Source organism: Sylvia atricapilla, chromosome 2 (genome assembly GCF_009819655.1).
Source record: "Sylvia atricapilla isolate bSylAtr1 chromosome 2, bSylAtr1.pri, whole genome shotgun sequence".
Taxonomy (NCBI): Eukaryota; Metazoa; Chordata; class Aves; order Passeriformes; family Sylviidae; genus Sylvia; species Sylvia atricapilla.
Genome location: NC_089141.1, coordinates 67,217,919 through 67,238,686, shown reverse-complemented (window position 1 = coordinate 67,238,686; position 20,768 = coordinate 67,217,919). Strand labels below are relative to the sequence as shown.

At 35.2% G+C, this 20,768-nt stretch overlaps 1 protein-coding gene across 3 annotated transcripts in view; it reads left to right on the top strand.

The window, feature by feature from the left end:
- RBM26 (RNA binding motif protein 26) overlaps nucleotides 1–19,866 on the top strand; it is a 52,247-nt gene extending 32,381 nt beyond the window's left edge. For 2 of the 3 annotated variants that reach the window (XM_066313429.1, XM_066313428.1), the window contains exons 15-22: nucleotides 27–155; nucleotides 2,291–2,365; nucleotides 2,999–3,169; nucleotides 6,935–7,039; nucleotides 9,601–9,810; nucleotides 11,507–11,593; nucleotides 14,359–14,472; nucleotides 17,708–19,866. In XM_066313429.1, coding sequence (XP_066169526.1) covers nucleotides 27–155; nucleotides 2,291–2,365; nucleotides 2,999–3,169; nucleotides 6,935–7,039; nucleotides 9,601–9,810; nucleotides 11,507–11,593; nucleotides 14,359–14,472; nucleotides 17,708–17,797 — 981 coding nt within the window. In that variant the 3' untranslated portion in view covers nucleotides 17,798–19,866. The remainder of the gene's footprint in view (nucleotides 1–26; nucleotides 156–2,290; nucleotides 2,366–2,998; nucleotides 3,170–6,934; nucleotides 7,040–9,600; nucleotides 9,811–11,506; nucleotides 11,594–14,358; nucleotides 14,473–17,707) is intronic. The other variant, XM_066313430.1, reaches the window with a different exon arrangement.
- Nucleotides 19,867–20,768: the final 902 nt, after the last annotated feature.

The following is a 20,768-nucleotide window of genomic DNA, read 5'->3' as shown; positions in this document are numbered from 1 at the left end:
AAAAATAAAATGATTTCCTCCTATAGGTTTTATCTACTTCTACTGGCTTGACAAAAACTGTGTACAACCCTGCTGCTTTGAAGGCAGCACAGAAATCTTTGCCTGTTGTTTCCACTTCCGTGCTAGACTCTAATGAAGCACAGAAGAAAAAACAGGTAAATTAAATATACTTCTTTTTAAAATGGACCTAGGTTGGGAACTTGTGACCTAGACATAGAACATTATGTATATTCATCTCAAGAACATAGATGAAATTTGTTGCAAGATTAAATTCACTATGATGGGTTTTTTCCCCCCACATATTACAAGAAAATTCAGCATTGTTTTGTTATTTTTCTGTGTATGTTCAGGCAGTGTAAGCAGCTTCAAAACTGTAGAAATTCAAAATGTCACTTTTTCCTGGAATCAGAATCTACACGGTGAGGTATGAATTGTCTGTTGTGAGTGAAAGGGAGTATAGTATAGTCACGGTTCTTCTCCCTTATAATATTCTGGAACTGGCCTCTCAGTGTATTTTGTACATGTGACCAAAGTTGTTTCTTCAAGAGAACTGAGAATTTTATGACTCTGCATTTTATTGTTTCTAATCTATCAATCTTCTGCACCCATTTTTATTTTTATGTAGGGCTAGGCTTTCTCTTTTTTATTCATGTTAGAAAGGAAATGCAACAAAAATATATTTGGCCTTAACAGGTCACTCAGTTATAGTTTAGCTTGCTTAGAATTTTCAAGAAAGCACAGCAAAACTCCTTCTTCAGGTTTATTCTTATCATTTAGAGAAACAAAGTAGAGGACATTGTTTGCCTTACGGTTTTTTAACCACAAATTACAGATACAATACTAAGCTATGTCCAAACTTAAGTGTTGAAATTAGTATAATTGTTAAAGATTTTGGTCAAATACTTCTAAATTTCTGTAATTTATGTCTAATGTAATTTGAACTAGCAATTTGTAGCTGCATGTGAGTTTTGCCATTGGTCCAGAATTCAAAGAAAGCAGTTCTGATTTTGAAATTTCATTTCATGTTTGTCTCCTGACACATGCTTTTAGAATTAGAGCCTTAACTTTTCAAGTTAAGATCCTAAATGCCTGTAAAATGGCAAAAAACTTGTAACAAACTGTTGACTCATCATAACAGCTGTAGAAGTTTTTTTGAGAGAAGACACTGAAGTTGTGCCTAAGTGATTTGCTCTTTTTTTCATGTGATCTTGTGCTCCTTCCTGCCTTCAGAGATTACTGTTAAAATATACTAGTACTTGAGGAAAAACCATGATTTTGTGGGACTGACTCTCCTTCTTTTCCTTCTCTCTCCCTAGCTATTTTTCGCATTCATCCCTTTACCTTCCCTTTCCCTTCAGAAAAATGGTTGCACATTATTGAATTACTAACATTTTGTGTGGCAGAATTTTTTGGTATTTGGGAAGGCATACAGAAACTTGACTGCTATTTCTTTTTCTGTTACTGTTGTGCATTTACAGTCTCTGTATAAGGTACTCCACTTGCAGTTGATCCCAGTTGATCATCTTGTGCCTCTCCTCTACTATTCCATTAAATATGTTGATATGAAGGCTCTTAAGGGTTTTCTGCTAAGACTTCTATATTCTGTATTTGAGAAAAAGAAGCAAATGATTTCTTAGAAGCACCATTAATAGGCTCTGAGCACAGCAGGGGTGGCATCTCCTCCTGCTTCTCATTCCGACTGCAATATTGTCACTTACTGATCAGTTTCAGTTCGTTTCGATTTGCCCATGCCTGGTCAAGGCTCTGTTGTTGGTAGGTGGAGTAGCTGTACTTGTCACTTCCCAGGTAGAGCGCTCAGACACAAAAAAGATACTTTTCTTTGGGTGACACTTCAAGTTTAGAAAGTAGAATGTGTTTTCTTTTTACTTGTAACAATTCTGGACACTGTTTTAATTGTAGGGCTTGACGCGTAGTTGCTTTCAAGATAATTGTTCTTACACATCTAAACACTTGCATGCTGTACCTCTGGAGGTAGTGCAATATGTTGCCTTTCAGCTTTCAGTGGAGTGTAAGTTGTTACTTTATATGTGAACAAGTAATTAAGTCTTCATAGCACAGATTTAACTCAAAAAGATAATTAGACCTTTCTTTAGTTTGGTGATACATTGTATTCCAAAACATAGTTAGAAGTATCAGTTCCTTGCATTTCCTGTTGTTAATTTTTTTCCTGTTATTTTAAGTTACATTGTGTAGTTGCCAGGTATAGTATATTATTCTGGCATTATGTTTCAAAGTCTAGAAACTTTCTGTAATCTTTTTATGCTTCTAGGAAGCATTGCGACTTCAACAAGATGTGAGGAAAAAGAAGCAAGAAATTTTGGAGAAGCACATTGAAACACAGAAGGTAAAATATTAGTGTTAAAGACAGTAACCAATTCAGTTATAAAATCTCAGTTCATGTAAAATATTTCAGAATTTGTAAGAATTAAAAAAAAAAAGGCTTATAAAATAATCATTCTCTTAGAATGGGGTTAACATACTATTTTGAGTTTAGAGATTTTATCTAACTTTATTTCACTTAAAGCTGTACAAGCTTATGCAATTTTCGTCCAATTTTAATTGATATTGCCAAATTTGGGAGCAACATGCTTATGTTTGAGAGAAGATAAAGCCTAGGTTCTGTCTGATGAGAATAGCAGAGCATGATGTAGAAAATTACGCATGACTGCACTTAGGCTTAGGAAGAGGAAAAAAGCCAAAATGTCATTTAAGTTGAATAAAGTTTTGAAATAATTCAAGTGTGTTAAGCAAATCTGTCCAAATGAATTAGGAATATCAGGTATATTAGGAAACTAATCAGAGATCCAGACAGATTTTAATTTAATGCAACGTGTTTTAAGTCCTGTGTGTTGATTAGTAGGTCCCAGCAAAAGAAATGCAGTATTTGTTTTTTTCCATTAGTTTTAATGACCACTGGAAGACAGACCTGTAGTAGTAGTTGCTGAGTAAAAAGACTTTTTTTTCCTGAACTGGACAGATGCTGATTTCGAAGCTGGAGAAGAATAAAGCCATGAAGTCAGAAGACAAAGCAGAAATCATGAAAACACTGGAAATTTTGACTAATAGCATCACCAAGTTGAAGGATGAATTAAAAGGTGTATCACCAGGAGGAGGGGCTCCTTTAAAAAGCATGAAAACTAAAACTCAGGTACTCAAGTTTGGATCAGCTTTTTAATAGATGAGTTCACATGTTTGTTTCAGAAGAATGAAAATAAGTAGTCCCATCAGCAGTATTTAGAACCCTAACTGGTTTAGTTTTTAAGTCCTCATTGAAGTGAGATTAGTTTTGCCTTCTTATCAAAGAAACATAGCTAATTTTAAAACCATGCTGTTGTATAAAAGCTGTATCTGCTGACACAGATACTGCATCATCTAGAAGATCAAAAAAACCAAATCAAAAGTCTTATGATTCTTTGTTTTACTTTGTCCAGTGCCTTGTGCATAGTCTATTGATGTATTAAAATTTTAATAGAAATTACGAAAATCATATTTCTTATGTGAAAAGATTATAGTTAGGCAGCACAGATATCTTCTGGTTAGGCTTAATACACAGAACAAATTGTACTAGTACATAATTTCCTGTGACTTTTTGTGTCAGGAAAATTGGTCAGTATATTAACCTTTTAAGATTGCAGATTATACTGGTCAGTTTTCCTTTGATCTTGGTGCCCATATTTGGATTTTACTTGTGAGAAGAGCTTTTTCCTCTGCTACCATTCTTGTTGATACGTGGCTTTAAGTTTTCCAGCTGCCTAAAGACGTTTTGAAAATGCAGTATTTTGCTTTTTATAGAAGTATCTGTTCCTAAACATATCACAGCCTTGAAAAGAAATACCAGAAAGAAATACTGAAATTACTTCTATGTACTCAACTATAGCTTCTTTTTTAGTTAGTCAGGAAAAAGTTGAAGCAATTTGTATTTATCCCGAAAATGGGCATAGATTGCTAGGGTGGTCAGACAATAGAATAAGTTGCTGATAGAGGTGGTGGAGTCACCATCCCTGTAGTGTTTAAGGTCCTTCGGGTGTGTGGATCAAGTGTTGAGTGTTGTGGTTTAGAGGTTAAAGTGGAATGCTGAGCTGGCTGTTGGACTTGATCATAAAGATCTCTTTCAACCTTGAAGATTCTATGATTCTTGCTCCAGGCTTTTCCATTCTCAGGATATGGGATTGAGGAAGGTAAGTCTGTCCAGTAAAGACTGAGGTGTAGGAAATATTGAGTACCTCCACTGTTCTCATGTCCTTTGTTGTCAAGTCCTCTTTAATGTCCAGCAATCAGACCACATTTTTCACAGCACAGTGTTCCTCTGATTGATGTGTTGAAGCCTTCTTGTTTCTTACTGACTTCCAGATTCAAAGCCCTCAGAGGGCTTCAGGTTTCCAAACCAATACCTGTATGCCCAGACAATTTCACTATGTTCCTTTGATGCTCCACCTCTTGTACACCTTGGTTTTGGATATGTTTTGTTAGAATCATCATGTTCATCCAGGCAAGCGTCCTGCCAGCTTTATTTCCTGCATCTTCCTGAACTTAGAGGATGCAGTTCTTGGAAATGAACTTGCCTTTCCAGCAATTACCCAGACCCATGGTATTCAAACAGGAGGCTTTTTCCAGCTGTCTGAGGAAGGCCTCATCTACTTTTACATGACTAGATGGTGTGTAGTACACACTGATGCAATATCACCTGCATAGGTCTGCCATCTGTCCTGACTCATTAACTTTCAGCTGGCTCATCATCTGTCCCCAGGCAGAGCTCTGTGTGTTCGTACTGCACTCTCTAATGAAGAGCAACTCCTACTTCTTGCTGTCCTGGCTCATCCTTCCTTAAGAGACTATCAGTCCACTGTACCATTCCACTCTCTGTTTCTCTATGATGTTTCTGTAATCCCAGGGACATTGTAGCCCTGTAACTGCACACAGATATCCAGTGTCTTCTCTTAATTTCACAAGTTTTGTGTAGTAGTGTATAGCTCTTTAGAGAGGCACTGATTTCCCAGAAAAGGAAGGAGATCTTGTCCCTTTGATGCTGTTCTGTAGGCCTTCCCTCATTTGTATGATTAGTAAGTTTATGTTTGAGATGGTTCTTCAACCCAGTTTTTGTTTATCTGGAGATCTCTTCTGCCCATGTCACCCTTTACTTGGTAACCTGGTCCACCACTTCCTTGTGTGATAGTTGTTTTTACTTAGGAGAAAGTGAGGCAACATACTAATGTTGAAGTTCTAATGAATTTTTTGAGCTGCTTTTCCATTTCCTTTGAAATATGGAAAATAAACATTTTAAACATACCCACTTAGTAGTGGACAAAGTATCCATTATCTGTGCAGTTTTGTTAACATTTGAAATAGCAAAAACAAATCAGCCCCATCTGACTTTTGTAGAAGTGAGGATTTTATGGAGCCCTTGGTTAAAATTTACAACTTTGACAGTTTTCTGAAAGACTTTGGTCTTGGTTCTCTTGCATTTTTTTAATGTTTAAGACCTGGACATCTCTGAAGAAGACCCAGAAGATATGGAAGATGAGGCCCACATGACTGTGCCATTATCTTTTACTTGTTTTAGCTTTTTCCAGTTCATTCAGATTACAAAAGGCTCTTCCCCCTTAAGTGAGAAACCTTTGCTGCCTCGTGATTTGTCATGGAGGTATTTTCTTCTCCAGACTTGGCACAGCTCTGTAACAGAGAAGTCTTCATTTAGACCACTGATAGATCTTAAAAGTCTTCATCACACCAGTGTCACTGACTGCTCTGTGAGTGCTAACTGCTGGTCATCATTAAACTTCAGAAGTACTTCTTTTGTCATGTCATTGATGTATTGCAGCACAGTGGGATTTGAGAGAAACACTGGTTCCAATTCTGAAAATTTGGAAAACCATTATACAGGAGATAATGGTTTTTTTTCATCTCATTGCAGTAGATAATCAGAAAATGAGGCTGAATGAAATTGAAGTTGCCAGTTGAATAATCTGGTTGTGTTTTTTTTTTCTTTTAAAGATTCCTGGAGAAAAAAACAAACCAGAAAAATCACCTTTCTTTATCAGTGGTGATACATGGTTTCCAGCTGTCACAAGTGCAAAACCCTTGTTTTTGGACGTGCAGCCTTTGCAAACAATCCATGCTGTTGTGTTGAATCAACACGTGTAAATGTGAACTGTTTTACAGTCCTCTGTAGTTTTTTTTTATAGCTAGCCTTCATTTGTGATGTCATTGAAATGTTTGGGTCCTGCTTCTTCCATTAAAGAAAAGAAGACAGAGAAGTTTCACTTTGGATCGAAACTCCAAATTAAGTTTTCGTGGTCACGTAAATCTTTCTTTGCACCTCAGTGATTCGGGTGAACATGTCCTAATCGGGGTTCAGAGATACCTTTCTGTTTCATATATGTTTTCTGAACTGTAATTTTTTTTTTTAAATACTGTGTCCTGGAAGGTAGTTTTGAGTGCATTAGAGATCAGTCTTTTGTTAGCAAAGGTCTTGTTACTTCCTGTGTTCTTTCACTGTGGACTGAACAGAACTACCATTTGTGCTTTTGCATTATGACATTGTAATAAACTTGGATGCTTTTTCTCAGTACTGATCATAGATCTTGTATTCATTGATAGCTGTGCTGCCTTTTTTTGGTTTTAGTTCATCTCATCACCATAACCATATAATGGTGAATTTTTACTGTATGTATCTTTAGAAGAAATTTCATTACCTTTGGGTTTGTTAGGTAGTCTAAAAGGTTTGACATTCGCAAAGCTCGGATGGAAGTTTCACCTTGCCATGATGGCTCCTAAGCTTGGTCTTGGTTTGTTTTTGAAGGTAGAAACCCAGTGTAATAAGCAGTATACCTGCAAAGTTACAGCTTTTTATTGAACATTCCTTAGTAGAGAATGTGAACTGTGGAACTAATAATTTACCTTAACAATTTCTTAGATGCAGAAGGAGTTACTAGATACTGAACTGGATTTATACAAGAAGATGCAAGCTGGGGAGGAAGTTACTGAATTAAGACGAAAATATACAGAACTACAGCTGGAAGTATGTTTATGTCTTCTTTTATATCAATTAACTTTTAATCAAATATTTTCTTTTATGTTTATTAGCTTGAGTATTGTATCATGAACTGTTTTTATCCACAGTGCAGTGGTAAGTTGCATGTAGGTGGAGGCATTTAACAATAATATTTAAAAAAAACACTTTCTGTACTTCAGTGGAATTCCGAAATAGTATTGTCTTTAATTGCAATTGCTAATCTGTTTAAATTCTGTAACTATTTAGATGACATGATACTTTATAGATGACATGATACTTTATAGATTTGTGATAGTAATGCTTTCTTGAGAATATGGAGTGTTTTTAAATTGTTGCCTGAAGGTTGTTTTGTGTTTGACACAGAAAAGTTAAGAAACACTGCCTGATCTTTTGTTCTTAAGTGTTAGCATCCTTTTAATGAGATTAATCAAAAAAGCCTGAGGTGCCAAAACTGCTATTATTACAGTGTTGGTTTCAAGGGGAGAACTTAACAAAAGCAAATACAGTGTTTCAAGAAGTATTCAATATGTAGAAACACAATCTTTTCTTCAAGGGCTTGCTTTAAAAAAAAATGTGATGGCTGTACAAAATTCTTCATATGTGTGCCTAATTTTGAGAAATTACAAATGCTGTGGGTATTACTCTATGTTATATTTCACTTCTTGCCTTGTGTAATATCTACTTGAATCGCTCGATAATCTTATCTTTCTTTACTGTTAAGCAGAGCTGCTTAAATCACCCTTGTTGTTATGAAGCTTGATCATGTCTTATGAATACAGTGCCTATGGATACATGCATATGAATACATACATGTGAATACAGTGCATATGAATACATGCATATGAATACAATGCATGAAGTTGCTTTAAAATCCTACTTTAAAATTGAAATTGTTATGCAGCTTTGGTAATTGTGGAAACAGTTTTGCTAATAAAGCAAGCCAATTGAATAGAGGTGACACAAAAGCTTATGTTAACAATGTATTTTCTGATGGTGGGTAATACTGTATAAGTGTACTGAAAGCTTGTTTGTAGATTCTACATCTCAGAAAATATGTGAATTGAATGATATGTAAAATAGTAGGTGCACATTCGAGATAGTGTTGCATCATAGTTGAGCGCGCTAATCCTACTCTGTCTCTCATTAAATGTTTGTATTTTGAGTTAGGTAAAAAAGAGCTCTTTCGGGACACACATATTTAAATGAATTTTTGAAGACTTTAGCAAGTACCAACAGAAGTAGGTGGAGAAAAACAGGATCGCCAGTGATGCACACTTATATGTTTCAGGAAACAGCACGAAGTATAACCCTTGTACAAATTACAAGAGGGATGTGGTTTTTTTTCCCCCTGGTGATGTTTGCTTAATTCTTCAGTATTCTTAAAAATCATTTCAAAAAGTTTTATTCACACATTGTGCTTGTCGCTTTGACTCCTAGAATATTTTATGTGTTGCTTTTTTGACTCATAACCTGCTTTTCTATTCAGGTGACCCTGACTTTACTGAAAGAAAATCCAAATAGTTTACAGCTTGTTTGTTTAGTTAGCATGCCCCTAATTACTCATTTAAACATTTTAAAATGTTAAAAAAAAGCCCCAAGCAAAGAACAAAACTAGTAATACCCCAAAAATACCACAGGATTCTGTTTATAAAAAACTAAAAAACAAACTAGATACTACTGTAAAATTACATGAATAATTTAATGAATAAAGACATAAGAAAATTATCTGCTCATAGGTGATATCACTGACATGCATTTAAGTAGTGCCATTGCTGCATGAGTTTGTAAACACTGTAGAATTTATTAAAAACATGGTGATTTCATTTAACATTTGATTCCTATGGCAGATCTGTTTGGGTTTGAAAAGATGTTTTTTCTTGCTGCTGACATAGAAATTAGATACCTGAGAGGTGTCTTTCAAAACTTAACTTCTGGAAATTATTTTTCAAATCACTGGCACTGTCATTGGCCTATTGATTGTTTTTAATAGTATATGACAGGTTTTTGGAATGGGTACACAGATACTGTGGGAATGGGTATTTTTGAGTACATTGAGCCAAGTGTTCAGTGAATATTTTGTCCTTGGAGGTGCCCCTTAGAAACCTTTGTTTCACACCCCAAATTCTGAGGCCAAAAGCTCTTAAGTTGTGATAGTTCTGGTCAGAATAAAAGTCTTGCCTAAACTTCCAAGACAAACAGATAAAGAGACTAATTAAGTAGGTAGACACCATATCAAGAAATTTTGATAATGAAATTTCAGTTGTACAGCAGTTGCTTTTTCCTATGAGGAGTTTACCTTCACAGATAAGGACTCTTTTGGTACCTGGTTCTTGTTTCCTATTTCCATCCCATAATTGGTCTGGTAATGATTATCCTTTAGTTAATTAGCTTTTCAACGTTATTTAAATGTTCACCTTCTGTTCTTTGAAGGCTTGCAAGCTGCTCTTTCTGGGTGTTTCTTGGGAATGTGTTTTTTGGCAACATCAGAATATGTGTGTGTTCATTCTATCTAAGCATGTAGATAGTGAATTTTAATCTTATCAATGCATTATGTGTGACCATCTCAGGCTGCCAAGCGGGGGATTCTCTCCTCAGTCCGTGGCAGAGGGGTTCACGCCAGGGGCCGGGGGGCATCGCGCAGCAGAGGCCGAGGAATCCGGGGCCGGGGCAGAGGCAGAGGAGTTCCTGTGCACGCCGTGGTGGATCATCGGCCCAGGGCGCTGGAAATCTCGGCCTTCACCGAAAGCGACAGAGAGGATCTTCTGCCCCACTTTGCGGTATGTCACAACTGCACTTTTTTCCCCCCCCTTGGGTAACATCCTTCCCTCGAATGACTTGTTTTCTCCCGATTCAGTTCATCTGGAAATATTATGTAGGGATGAATCTTTAGCATGATACACAGAGGATGCATTAGGAAAAGGTAAAGCAGGAAAAATATACTATTGCTTCAGCTAGTTACAGCTGTAATCACATAGCATTTACAAGGCTTTTTAATTTTCTTAGAAAGAAAAACAGCATGTGATATTTATTTGCTCAGGACATATGTAAATTTTTTACAATATTTTAGGTACAAAAAGATAAAATAACTGAGGGAATGGTGAGAACTAAGATTGTTTTATTGCCAAACTTTCAGTACCTGTTTGTCTTTGTTGAAGTATCTTAATAAGTCCTTAACGAAAATTTTCTTCAAACATCTTCAGTGCTTTTGCCCAACTTTCTGAATTTAAAAGTCAGAGTGAAAATTGTGCAATTATATGTAGATCTTGAAGAGGCATCCAAACATTTCTATCTAATCATGTACTTAAGCTTGAGAAGTCAGATATTTTTCTACTTTTTTTCTATTTTAGTCTAAAAAAATGATAAATTGGCATACATAATTTTTAGCAAATTTTTATTTGCAAATATAGTATGAAAAATCAATAAAATTTATAAAAACATTTATTTTCGAGTTAAAAAAATAGTATAATAAAAGGAAATTAGTTTATTTTGTAGAATAAATGCTAAGAATATTATGTGAATCTCCATCCGTGCCACTCTTCCCTTTGTTTGTTTGGGGTTTTTTTTCCCCAGCATTTAGTTGCAGTGGTCCTCTTTGAAGGGAGAAGTCCAGGAGCCAATTAGTCCACTAAATTATAGTCCAGTCAGTGTACTTAATATTTCTTGTCAGGCAGTCATGCAAGAAGCTTTAAAAAAAAAATAAAATAATCAAACAAGGGCCTGTGTCTCTTATTATAGGAAACTCGCTATCCTTAACAAGCTCAAATGTTAATCAGAAAGAAACTTAGTAACATGAACAAATGCAATTCTATTCACAGTCTTAGTAGGATAACACTGAGAAAAAAAATCAATTATTTAATTTTGCAGGTTGCTAATTTGCTGTTTTAAACTTGCTCAAAATTCCGTTGGAAATGGTCTGAGCTGTATTTCTGTTTCTGTGATATGATACCACAGCCCTGTGCACAGGGTTTTGTTGCACTTGCACAGATGTGCGTTTTTGTTGGCCTTTGCAGCTTACAGTGATGGCAGGATCAAAGATAGCAGTCCATCGCAGCCAATACAGGAATAGATAGGTCATGTTATTAAGATGTTGAAATGCAGTTAAGTTTTCAAACTTTTTCTACAGCTCCTGACTTGAGGAAATACTTCTGTTGAAGAGTTTCATAAACACGCTAATGGAATCATTTTTCTAATCAGAAGAGAAATAGTGAAGCAGAGCAGCCTTTTACTTCTATCATAGTTTTACCCCATAGCTATAGGAATTGGGAAATCCAGAGACAAGAACACTTTGGTGTTTTAGCAATGCAAATACAAGTAACTGTATTCTTGAACAAGTCCTCTGACATTAAGGCTGTGAAATACACACTGTTCTAATTTTCTACTCTTTTTTTGAGGGCATTTGATCTAGGACTGCATTTTTAGAGGTGGGAGAACTATTTTACTAAACTTTTTTTTATTTTGTTTATTTATCAAAAGCAATATGGTGAAATTGAAGATTGCCAGATAGATGACTCTTCTCTCCATGCGGTGATTACTTTTAAAACAAGAGCAGAAGCTGAAGCTGTGAGTATAATCTTTCTTGAAAATACACTGCAGCATTCAAATACTTAGTTTGTTACACTTCTGCATTTGATTAAATATAATGCTGCTAGCTATTCTAAAACTATTGACACGAAAGATTAAATAAAGTGTCAGAACTGCATAGTATTGAAATACTTAAGGAATTAGGTTTATAGCGAAGCAAAGTGCAGGAGGTAAGAGGGATATTAAGAGAAACACTTAGGAATTGATATTTAGATGTCTTGGTTTATCTTCATTTAATTGTCAGTTTTCTTCACCTGAAGACTTTGTACCCTCATAGTCTACCTGGAGTTTCATTGACATCCTGTAAAGTCAGGACTGTATATTTACTTTGAGATCAGTTTGGTTTATTTTTGTCTGAAAGGCTGTGGTCGTGTAAATGAGATTTGATCTGATTCTTCTTCCTCCCTTTTTAGCATATTTTTTAGAAATTTTTGAAATTGCAGAAGTAACTTCTAGAAACTAAAGTCCAGAGTTGACTTACGTTATAATTCAGTATCATTACATATGGATCATTAAAACTTAATACATTTGGCTCATCAGGATTCCTGCCTTACTTGGCCCCTGGTATAGGCATATAATATTATGTGGTCCTGAACAAATTAATGAGCATAGTTCTGCAAATGATTTTTTTTTGTTTAAAATCCTTGTGTCTCTGGCAGGAATACAGAAAGAATGGATTCATATTTGCAGTATGGCTGTATGGAAAGATTTCGTTTTATGTTTGTATTTTGCACATATTTTATCTTGTGGAATTTACCCAAATGCAGTTTTCATACCTGGTCAGACTATTCTCTCTTCCATCTTGAGGCACCAGTGAGCTGATTGACAAAAATAACTGCTATTTATAGTGCGGAGTAACTGCTGGGGACAATAGTTTTGAACACTTAGAGTGTCCTTTATGGTTAGATATTTTGATACCCATGTGCCAAAGAAGTTTTACAGAAAACATAGAATTCTGTTTTGTTTGTGGAACTCTTAGCTACAGCAGTGATGAGCACTAAGGATATGAAGATAATATTTATTCTGTAAAAAAGGAGGTACAATTAATGGTATATGGTGCATACTGACTGATAGGGGAAAAACAGTACTGTACGGCTATATTGAAGGAGCACAGTTCAACAGTGAACAGAAGTTTTGTTCAAAGATAATAGCTGCTGTAATTACTATATTCATAAATGAATTGAATTTAAGTTGGGATTTTAGTTTTGGTGCTTCCTGGTATTGGTACTTCTTTTTGCAGTTTCATATTCTTTGACATTGTAGTTTACATAAGAAATACTCTTAGGTGTGGAGAGGAAGTTCTGCTTCCCTGAAAAGAAGATATAGAACAATAATTTGTTTTGTGGACTATCCAAATAAAGTCTTTACTTCTCCCAGATGGAGTATGGTTCACTGAAGGATCGGGATTTATGATCAGTGTTTGAGATGTCTGTGTTCCAGTGAGCATTAAAACATTTAATTGTCAATTTTGTGTTTGATTAAACTTGTGTGTCTAATTTCACCTTCATTTTCAAATGAAGATCTTTTTGAAAGCTGGGTTCAATCAAACCTAGGAAAATTTGTATTTTCTTTAGGATATTCTTACATACTAAATATATTTCCATTGGAATGTCTGTGTTTATAACTAAAGCATTAATGATGGCAATTTGAGGTACAACTAAAGCATTGCAGCTTAAGGCTGGCAATTTGAGAAGTTGTAGAAGGTAATCATTAAAAACCTTTGCTGAGGCAATTTATAAAGTAAATGTAGCTTATATTTTACTTCCTTAAATGAAAATAGGCTTAGGCTTTATGATCATATATGTTCTAGCCTAGAAGGAAGAGGAAGATTCCCTATTGTAGGATGTTGCATTTTTATGAAGTAGTAATTTCTTCCAAAGATTACAAGTTATTTCTGTACCTAAATGTCACATATAAGTACTTCTAAAAATCCTACTTGTGTGACATTGTGATGAGACCGTGGACAAAAAGCTCCTGAGCTGCATTTTAATAAGCATAGAATCTTTTAAATTTATCATAAATTTATATGTACAGATTTAAAATTTATACCTGGGGACTTTAATATCACACAATTCATGTTCAGATGTCATTGAACATGTAATTGTTTCTACATTTCACATTATGCTGTACTTTCAGATTGTACTATAAATCTTTTGTGACCATGACGGTTATTTCGGAATGTTGCTAATGCTGATTTATGCTCATTCATGTTACTTTAATTTGAACATACTATTTCCAAAGCAGCCACTTAATGCAGCTGATACTTAGAAAGACATGAATATCCCATAAGTTAAATTTTTTTACATTTCAATTACAACAGCTTTACAGGAAGTGGAACGTTTTCCAGTAGATTAAATTGTAATCACAAAGGGGCTTTTTTTTTCAGTTGTTTGGTTGTTGGGTTTTTTAAAAATACATTAAATAATTTGTGGTGTGTCTTCTTCCAGTAAGTTATGCATTAATAGTTTTGTGTCTGTCTTTGAAGAGCTGAGCAAAATAATACTAAAAAACAGGAAGGTATTGGTTCAGTATGTTACCCACATTACCAAATGATTTATGGTTTTCCAAGTTTATTTTCTTTCGAAAGTATTTTCATCATTTTCCTCAAAGGATGTATGAATTCCATGTGCAGTGAATGAAGTTGTTTCATTTAACCTAGTAACAGTACTTCAGTATGAACATATTACAACTTAAACTTTCTTTTGTAAAGTCACGTGTAACTAAGATAGTTAAACTTGTTTTAGGCTGCAATTCATGGATCTCGTTTCAAAGGACAAGAGCTGAAGTTGGCATGGAACAAGCCTGTTGCTAGTATGTCAGCTATTGAAACAGAAGAAGCTGAACCTGATGAAGAAGAAGTAAGCTTGCTTTTACTTTTTTTTTTTTCTTATTTTAATTTTTCTTTTTTAAGATGAAATAATACAGCTTTTTCAGAAAGAAAATTTATCTGTAGATTCATACTTGTATTTTTTAATTAACAAAAAGCTTTAGAGGATATATCTAGAAAATGGATGGCACAGGATTGAACTTGCATGGGAGAGATTGAGGATTTTGTCCAAAATGTGTTTGTGCCATCTGCTTTTGGCGCTAATTTCTTAGAGGATATATTTTAGACTCTAGTTTTTCTTTATAGATATGGCTTGGAGGATACAGGTGAAGGAATAATTCAGAGCATTTTGTGACATCATTCAGACTTCTGAAGTACCCTTGCTGAGTGTTAGTCTTCATCATGGTGCATGACAGATACTACAGCTGTGTCCAAGTCATCCTAATTGGTTAATGTAGGAATAGTGGGGCAATATGTATTGATGCAATCTAACTCATTACACTCAAAATACTTATGTTTGTGAATTCAGAAAAATAAATGTCACCTGGGGATAAAGTCAAGCAATTTTTCCAAATTTATTTACTGTCTGTTAACTATATCCACAAAATTGGCATTGAAAGGTTGATGTGGAAGTATACCTTGACTTACTCGATGACAATATTTTGTCTGCATCTTTTTCCTGTGGCATTTTGGCAGATCTACCACAGATGCAGCTTCTGTGCTTTGATAGAACCAAATATGGTTAGTTTTCTTCCACTTGCTGGTGGTTCACTTTCTGTTTTCTTCCTGAGGAAAGATACTTTATCTGTTGGCTTCCTGTCTCCAAAAATGCTAATTTGTTTCTTGTGTGCCAATTGAAGATAGACAGATTAGACATTTGTGCATTCCAGTTTAAGGAGTGCTACTTTCCTCATGTACACAAACCTCAAGCATTGTCAGATGATCACGAGCTGTGAGTGAACAAGAGACTGTATTATGGAATCTTCAGAGCATCTTAGGTATTTTGTCACATCTCCTTCAAGGAAGTATTGCCTGGGAATATCAACAGCAGTGTGTTGATGCAAGTAGACTGCATTATTGAGAGGTCTTCTTGAATAACCACTTCACTGGGACTTTTTGTGTAATGAAGGAAGGGCATGCAGGCATATGCAAACAGTTCAGCAGAGTAAAGGAAGGAAAGTACAGATTCTTTGGTAGGTGAACTGCACAGATCTGTCTTTTAACTGCCTTAGCTAATTATTCCTGTGGGAAATACCTAGGAGTTGAACTTGGATTGAAATCCTTAGCTGTTCATTGTTTTTCTCTACTTCCTACTTACTTAATTTATAGCAGCTGACGTAAACACATGGAAAAGGCTTTCTTCATTTTTCCATTTATATATTGCCATGTTAGTTCAGCTGAATACTGTGCTAGAGAAGGTAACAGGCTTAAGATCTGAATAAAATGGAGAATTTTGTCTCAGAAAAAGAAAAAAATACTACATAATACAGCTGAGTGAGATTCTTAGTAACGAAACAAGATTCCCAGTCCATTTATGAAAATAAGAGGAAAGTCTTTTGGACTTGAGCGCTTTAGAAAAACCCTCGTGAGTAGCCAGCTAATTATAAAAGCATCTGGTCTTCCCAGATGCCTTATGTTCTGCATCTGGGTGCCTAACAAAAGAGTTGAGTCTGCTAAGTCAACAACTGATTCCTAGGAAGAGTGTAAGTAGAGATAAGCTTTTAATCATCAGGGGTTTGCAGTTCAGGGTCCTCTAGAGTCAGAGATGTGGTTTCTTTGTTGTTAAAAGGACTTGACGTGTTTATTGTATTAATTTATCTGGTTTCTTTGGAATCTGAATAACATCTGATAACAGTAATGTCCTGTAAGAGGGAATGCTACTATTCAACTATATCTTGCCTGAATAAGTCTTGTTCTGTTGAATCTGCCACCTAAATATTCTCTCTTCGCTTTCTTGAAGATCCTTAATCTACAGGGACACTGTCATACTTCCCCTGAGTTATTTTCTCTCCCTATAGTTTTTCCCCTCTATGGAAACCTGGCTTTTTGATCATCTCTACTACCACTCAGTCTTTTGCTCTGTAGAGTTCTGCACTGTGCGCTGCCCAGAACTCTTCCTCTTTGACTGTTGCACTGTTGTATTTTAGCTCACTGGACATCAGGGAATATCAGGAAAGAATCTGAGTCTTCAGAAAGATTCTGTGTTTTGGTCCAGGTCAGACTACTCAGGCATACATTGACAGATGGGTCAGATGTCATCAGAGCTCCTTTTGAAACTGTACTTTCTGTATGCAAGAGTAATGAAGATAGTAGTTTCTCTCTCTTGTAAAAGAGCCGACTGGAAAGAGAGAAGGCTTAGTTCTAGGCTTTCTTCAGCCTAGAGTGTCTTCTCTCTCAGAAAACTTGATAATTTTGCAAGTCAGCCTTCACATATCTTGCTGAATTTGGAAATACTGTGGTCAAAAACCTGTAATTCCTTAGACACAAAGAACAGGCAAGAAAGAACACAGCTGCTAACAGCTGGGCAGTTTTTCTAGGAAAAGACATCCTTGTGTTTTAGTCCTTTCTTTAACTGTGGCGGAGTTTGCTATGTTAGGTGTTACCATGAAAAAGTTTCCAAGATAAGGTAGTTTATATACACTCCTGTGTCCATATATAGATAGAAATTCAAGCAACTTACATTCAAAAGCTTTGAAGTCTGCCAAGTTACTATGTTGTTATGGAATGGAATTGAAAACACACTAATACAGTTTGTCCGAATTTCTCTAAATCCCTGTCTCCCTGCCTTAATTGTTTAAATTTTGTATTGATTGTAATCTTGATTAAGCTGTCAGAATCAAAAATCCCAGATTCAACCTCTTTGATACTGTGGAACAGGTGGATTAAGGGCTTGGATGAAAATAGACATAGATACTGTGAACATGCAAAAACCCATTAGTTTGTCACATAGCATATTAAGTTTCATTTTGTTGTATACATAGCAGTTTGGACATGAATGATATGCTGAAGAATAAGAAGAGCTGTTTATGGATGAGGTGCATGTGTAATGGTCATCTTAATGTCTATTGAAAAATGTTTAATTTGCCGTGTAGTAATATATGTATATAAGACATACACATCCAGTGTATTTTTTTGAAAGCAGTAATGTTTACCTATTCACAATCAAATTTTTTTCTTTATTAAAGTGCAAGTGCCAGGGATTTGTACTTTGCCTTTTGATTTTTAAAATTTTGTGGTATAACAGTTATCACATTTTTCTCTTGAAGTTTCAGGAAGAATCTTTGGTGGATGACTCACTGCTTCAAGATGATGATGAAGAGGAAGAGGAGAACGAATCTCGTTCATGGAGAAGATGATTCAACTGATCAATGACAACGCTAGAACTGCACCTGTGTTGCATTAGTATTACCTAATGTACTTCTGCATCTTTGTATTAAAAGGGGTTTTGTGATGAAGTTGGATTCAGATATAGATTAAAAAGCAGTTGGTCAGTTATAAATTTTGAGAGATTTATGTTTGAGTTACATTTCAGTAAATGATTGCTAAAGACATCATACTAGGAACATATGCAATGTTTTTATTACATAGTTCTACAGAAAGTTACAGAATTCTTTGGGTTCTTTGTAATTTACTGAATTGGTCAAACACAAATGACCAAAAGTTGTTATAACATAGATAATTTTTGTTCTATTCCAGATACGGAATGAAAATTTGCATTTAAAATCTTTGTGAATGTTTTCAGAAATGAATAGATAACAGTACTAAACCGAAGTCTCTAAAGTTATGTATTCATAATATTGCATAGTAGTATGCTTAGGCTTTACTATGTACTAGCCTTTTGTTGGATTTGTGTACGTATTTTACCTATGGGTTTTAATGATAAAGTGTATGACTGCTTTGCATATAAGTCCTTACGACTTTAAGATGTTAAAAAAATAAAGAAATGGAATGGTCTTAAAAAAAAAAAAAAAAAAAAGAAAAAGAAAAAAAGCAATAACCAAAAAAGCTAAGGCAATGGTCCTTCATGATGGAAAAAAAAAAAAAAGAAAAAAAAAAAAAAGACAAAAGACCATTCCAAATGGCAACCCCCACCCCCATGTTCACAAAAGGAGCTTGAATCACTATCACTTACACTTAAATAATACTGAATATATAAAACCAATCTCAATCGTGTTTTATCTACATCACACATGATGTACTCTGCTTAAAAACGTTTGGATGTTCTGAATTTAAGTGATGCGAGTCAGATCTTAAATAGAATAGTACTCCAACAATAAGGAATTTTTTTATATTTCTGCACTGTGCAACTCTATAAGAAAGTCTGATGCCACAAAAATAACATGCGGTACTGAAATATAATTTAAAAAAATATGTGAGGAGAATCTGAATACTTAGGATGTAATATTCTAAAAATCTGAGTACACAACTAATGCATTTTTTATATTCCTGTGTTTTTATGATTACATTTTTTCGTTTCAGAAGTAACACTTGGAATGTTCACACTATAGCACATATTCACCATTCAAAAATATGTGAAATGTTCGTGTACTCCACAGAAAATCTCCATTGGCTCTTTCTAGCAAGTGTTTCTGGTTTGTGAGGTCTGAAGTTGCTTCTTGGGAAGGGGAACTGCCTACTCCTTTGCAGTAAAGGGCCTCTCAGAAAGACTTGGGTTTATATCCATTTAGTGGCATTTTGCTGGACTGGTTTCAAAAGGAAGCGCATTTGTTAAGTGTTGAAGTCTTGGGTTTTATTTTTGTTGTGAAGGGAGTGGGTGGGGTGTTTTGATTTAATATTTCCCCCCATTAATTCATTAATGAGTGCATCATAAAACCACTGTCTTATTTATCAAATAGATGGATATGAGCCTGTACTGCCATTCACTGAAGTGTTGGACTTGATGATCCCTGTGGATCCCTTCCAACTTGGAATATTCTGTGATTTTGTGATAGTAGTTCAGTTAATAGGGTGTTTTCTTTAGTCCATGTTTTTGTCTTTTGCTGGAAAGAGGGAGAGAACTGGTGTAAGTCATATCCCTGTCCTTTTTTTTTTAAGTCCAAAGTAGGAATGGAGGAAAGTAGAATTAGTAGCATTCTAAAGAGAAGAGCTTCAGCTGTAGAATTTTTGTTTGTGCTTTACAATTATTTGAAGGGATTTTAAGAACTGGATCCTGGTTTGGGGATTATTTTGTTGAGCCTTTGTTTTGGTTTTGTTTTCCCCTCTGTCCTGATGTGTATGCGTATCTGGTTGCAAAAACGTGCACTTAAATTTTTGTACAGTCCTAGTTTCACATTGAAATGTCACAATTGACTGCCATGCTTGTTACGCTAAGTTCTAAATTTTGCCATAAGGAATTGTATTTGGGAAATTGATTTCCTTTTACACTGAATTTCAGGCAAAATAAAATATTTTAAGAACCTTTTTATCCAGTGCTCTGAATGAGCTGTTCTTAATTCACTGAATTAAGTACACTCTTCCCTACTTTTTAAATTATTTTAGTACATTTGAAGAGTGCCAAATTGACACTCCATGAGGTGGAGGTTTTTTGTGTATTGTCTTACAGAACAGGTACAGCACAGGAGAATGCTGTCCATGCTCCATAAAGTGTTTGTATGGTGTGCTTTGCTGCTCAAACAGACCTTTTCACTGCAGTCACTCAACACAAGCTAATGGCAACTATAGGTGTGTTTTTTACAAATCATCTGAAATTGCTGTATCATATAATTTGAAAACTTGGGTTCCAAGTTTGCCTGTTTGTTTTGAATTCAGCCTGGTAGTGCATCCATCCAAGATTCATTTCATTGAAACTCTGCACCCTGCTCTACTGGTAAGGGGAGAAACTCTCTTAAAGTTCTTTTTATCACCTTCCTTCTGCACACTGCTTATGGTGTATATCTTGTTGCATCTTGTGACATTCTGAATGGTTGTAAAATACCTGGATCAGAATGGTTTGATTTATTCTCACTTTAAACCAACCCCAGTCAAAACCAATCTGTTTGTATGTCATTCAACAGAAGAAGACAGTGTCCCAGTTGCAGTCTGAATGGATTCTATACAGATTTCTGTCATTATCAAATTATTTTCTTAATTTGATTTCTTGTTGGCTTGTTCTGTCTTCCTTGTCTAGCTCTGCTCTCCCCTCCATTTTTTGCTGCTACCTTAGCCAACTTGTTTCTTCAGTTCACTCAGATCCTCATTAACATAGCTTACAGTGAAATCTTTTGTCACCTGGAGCAGCATCCTTATTTCAGTCAACAAACCAAACATCTTGCTGGCATGGTTTTCCTTAAGACAGCTTTTCAAAATGTCCATCAAATAAAAGGTAAC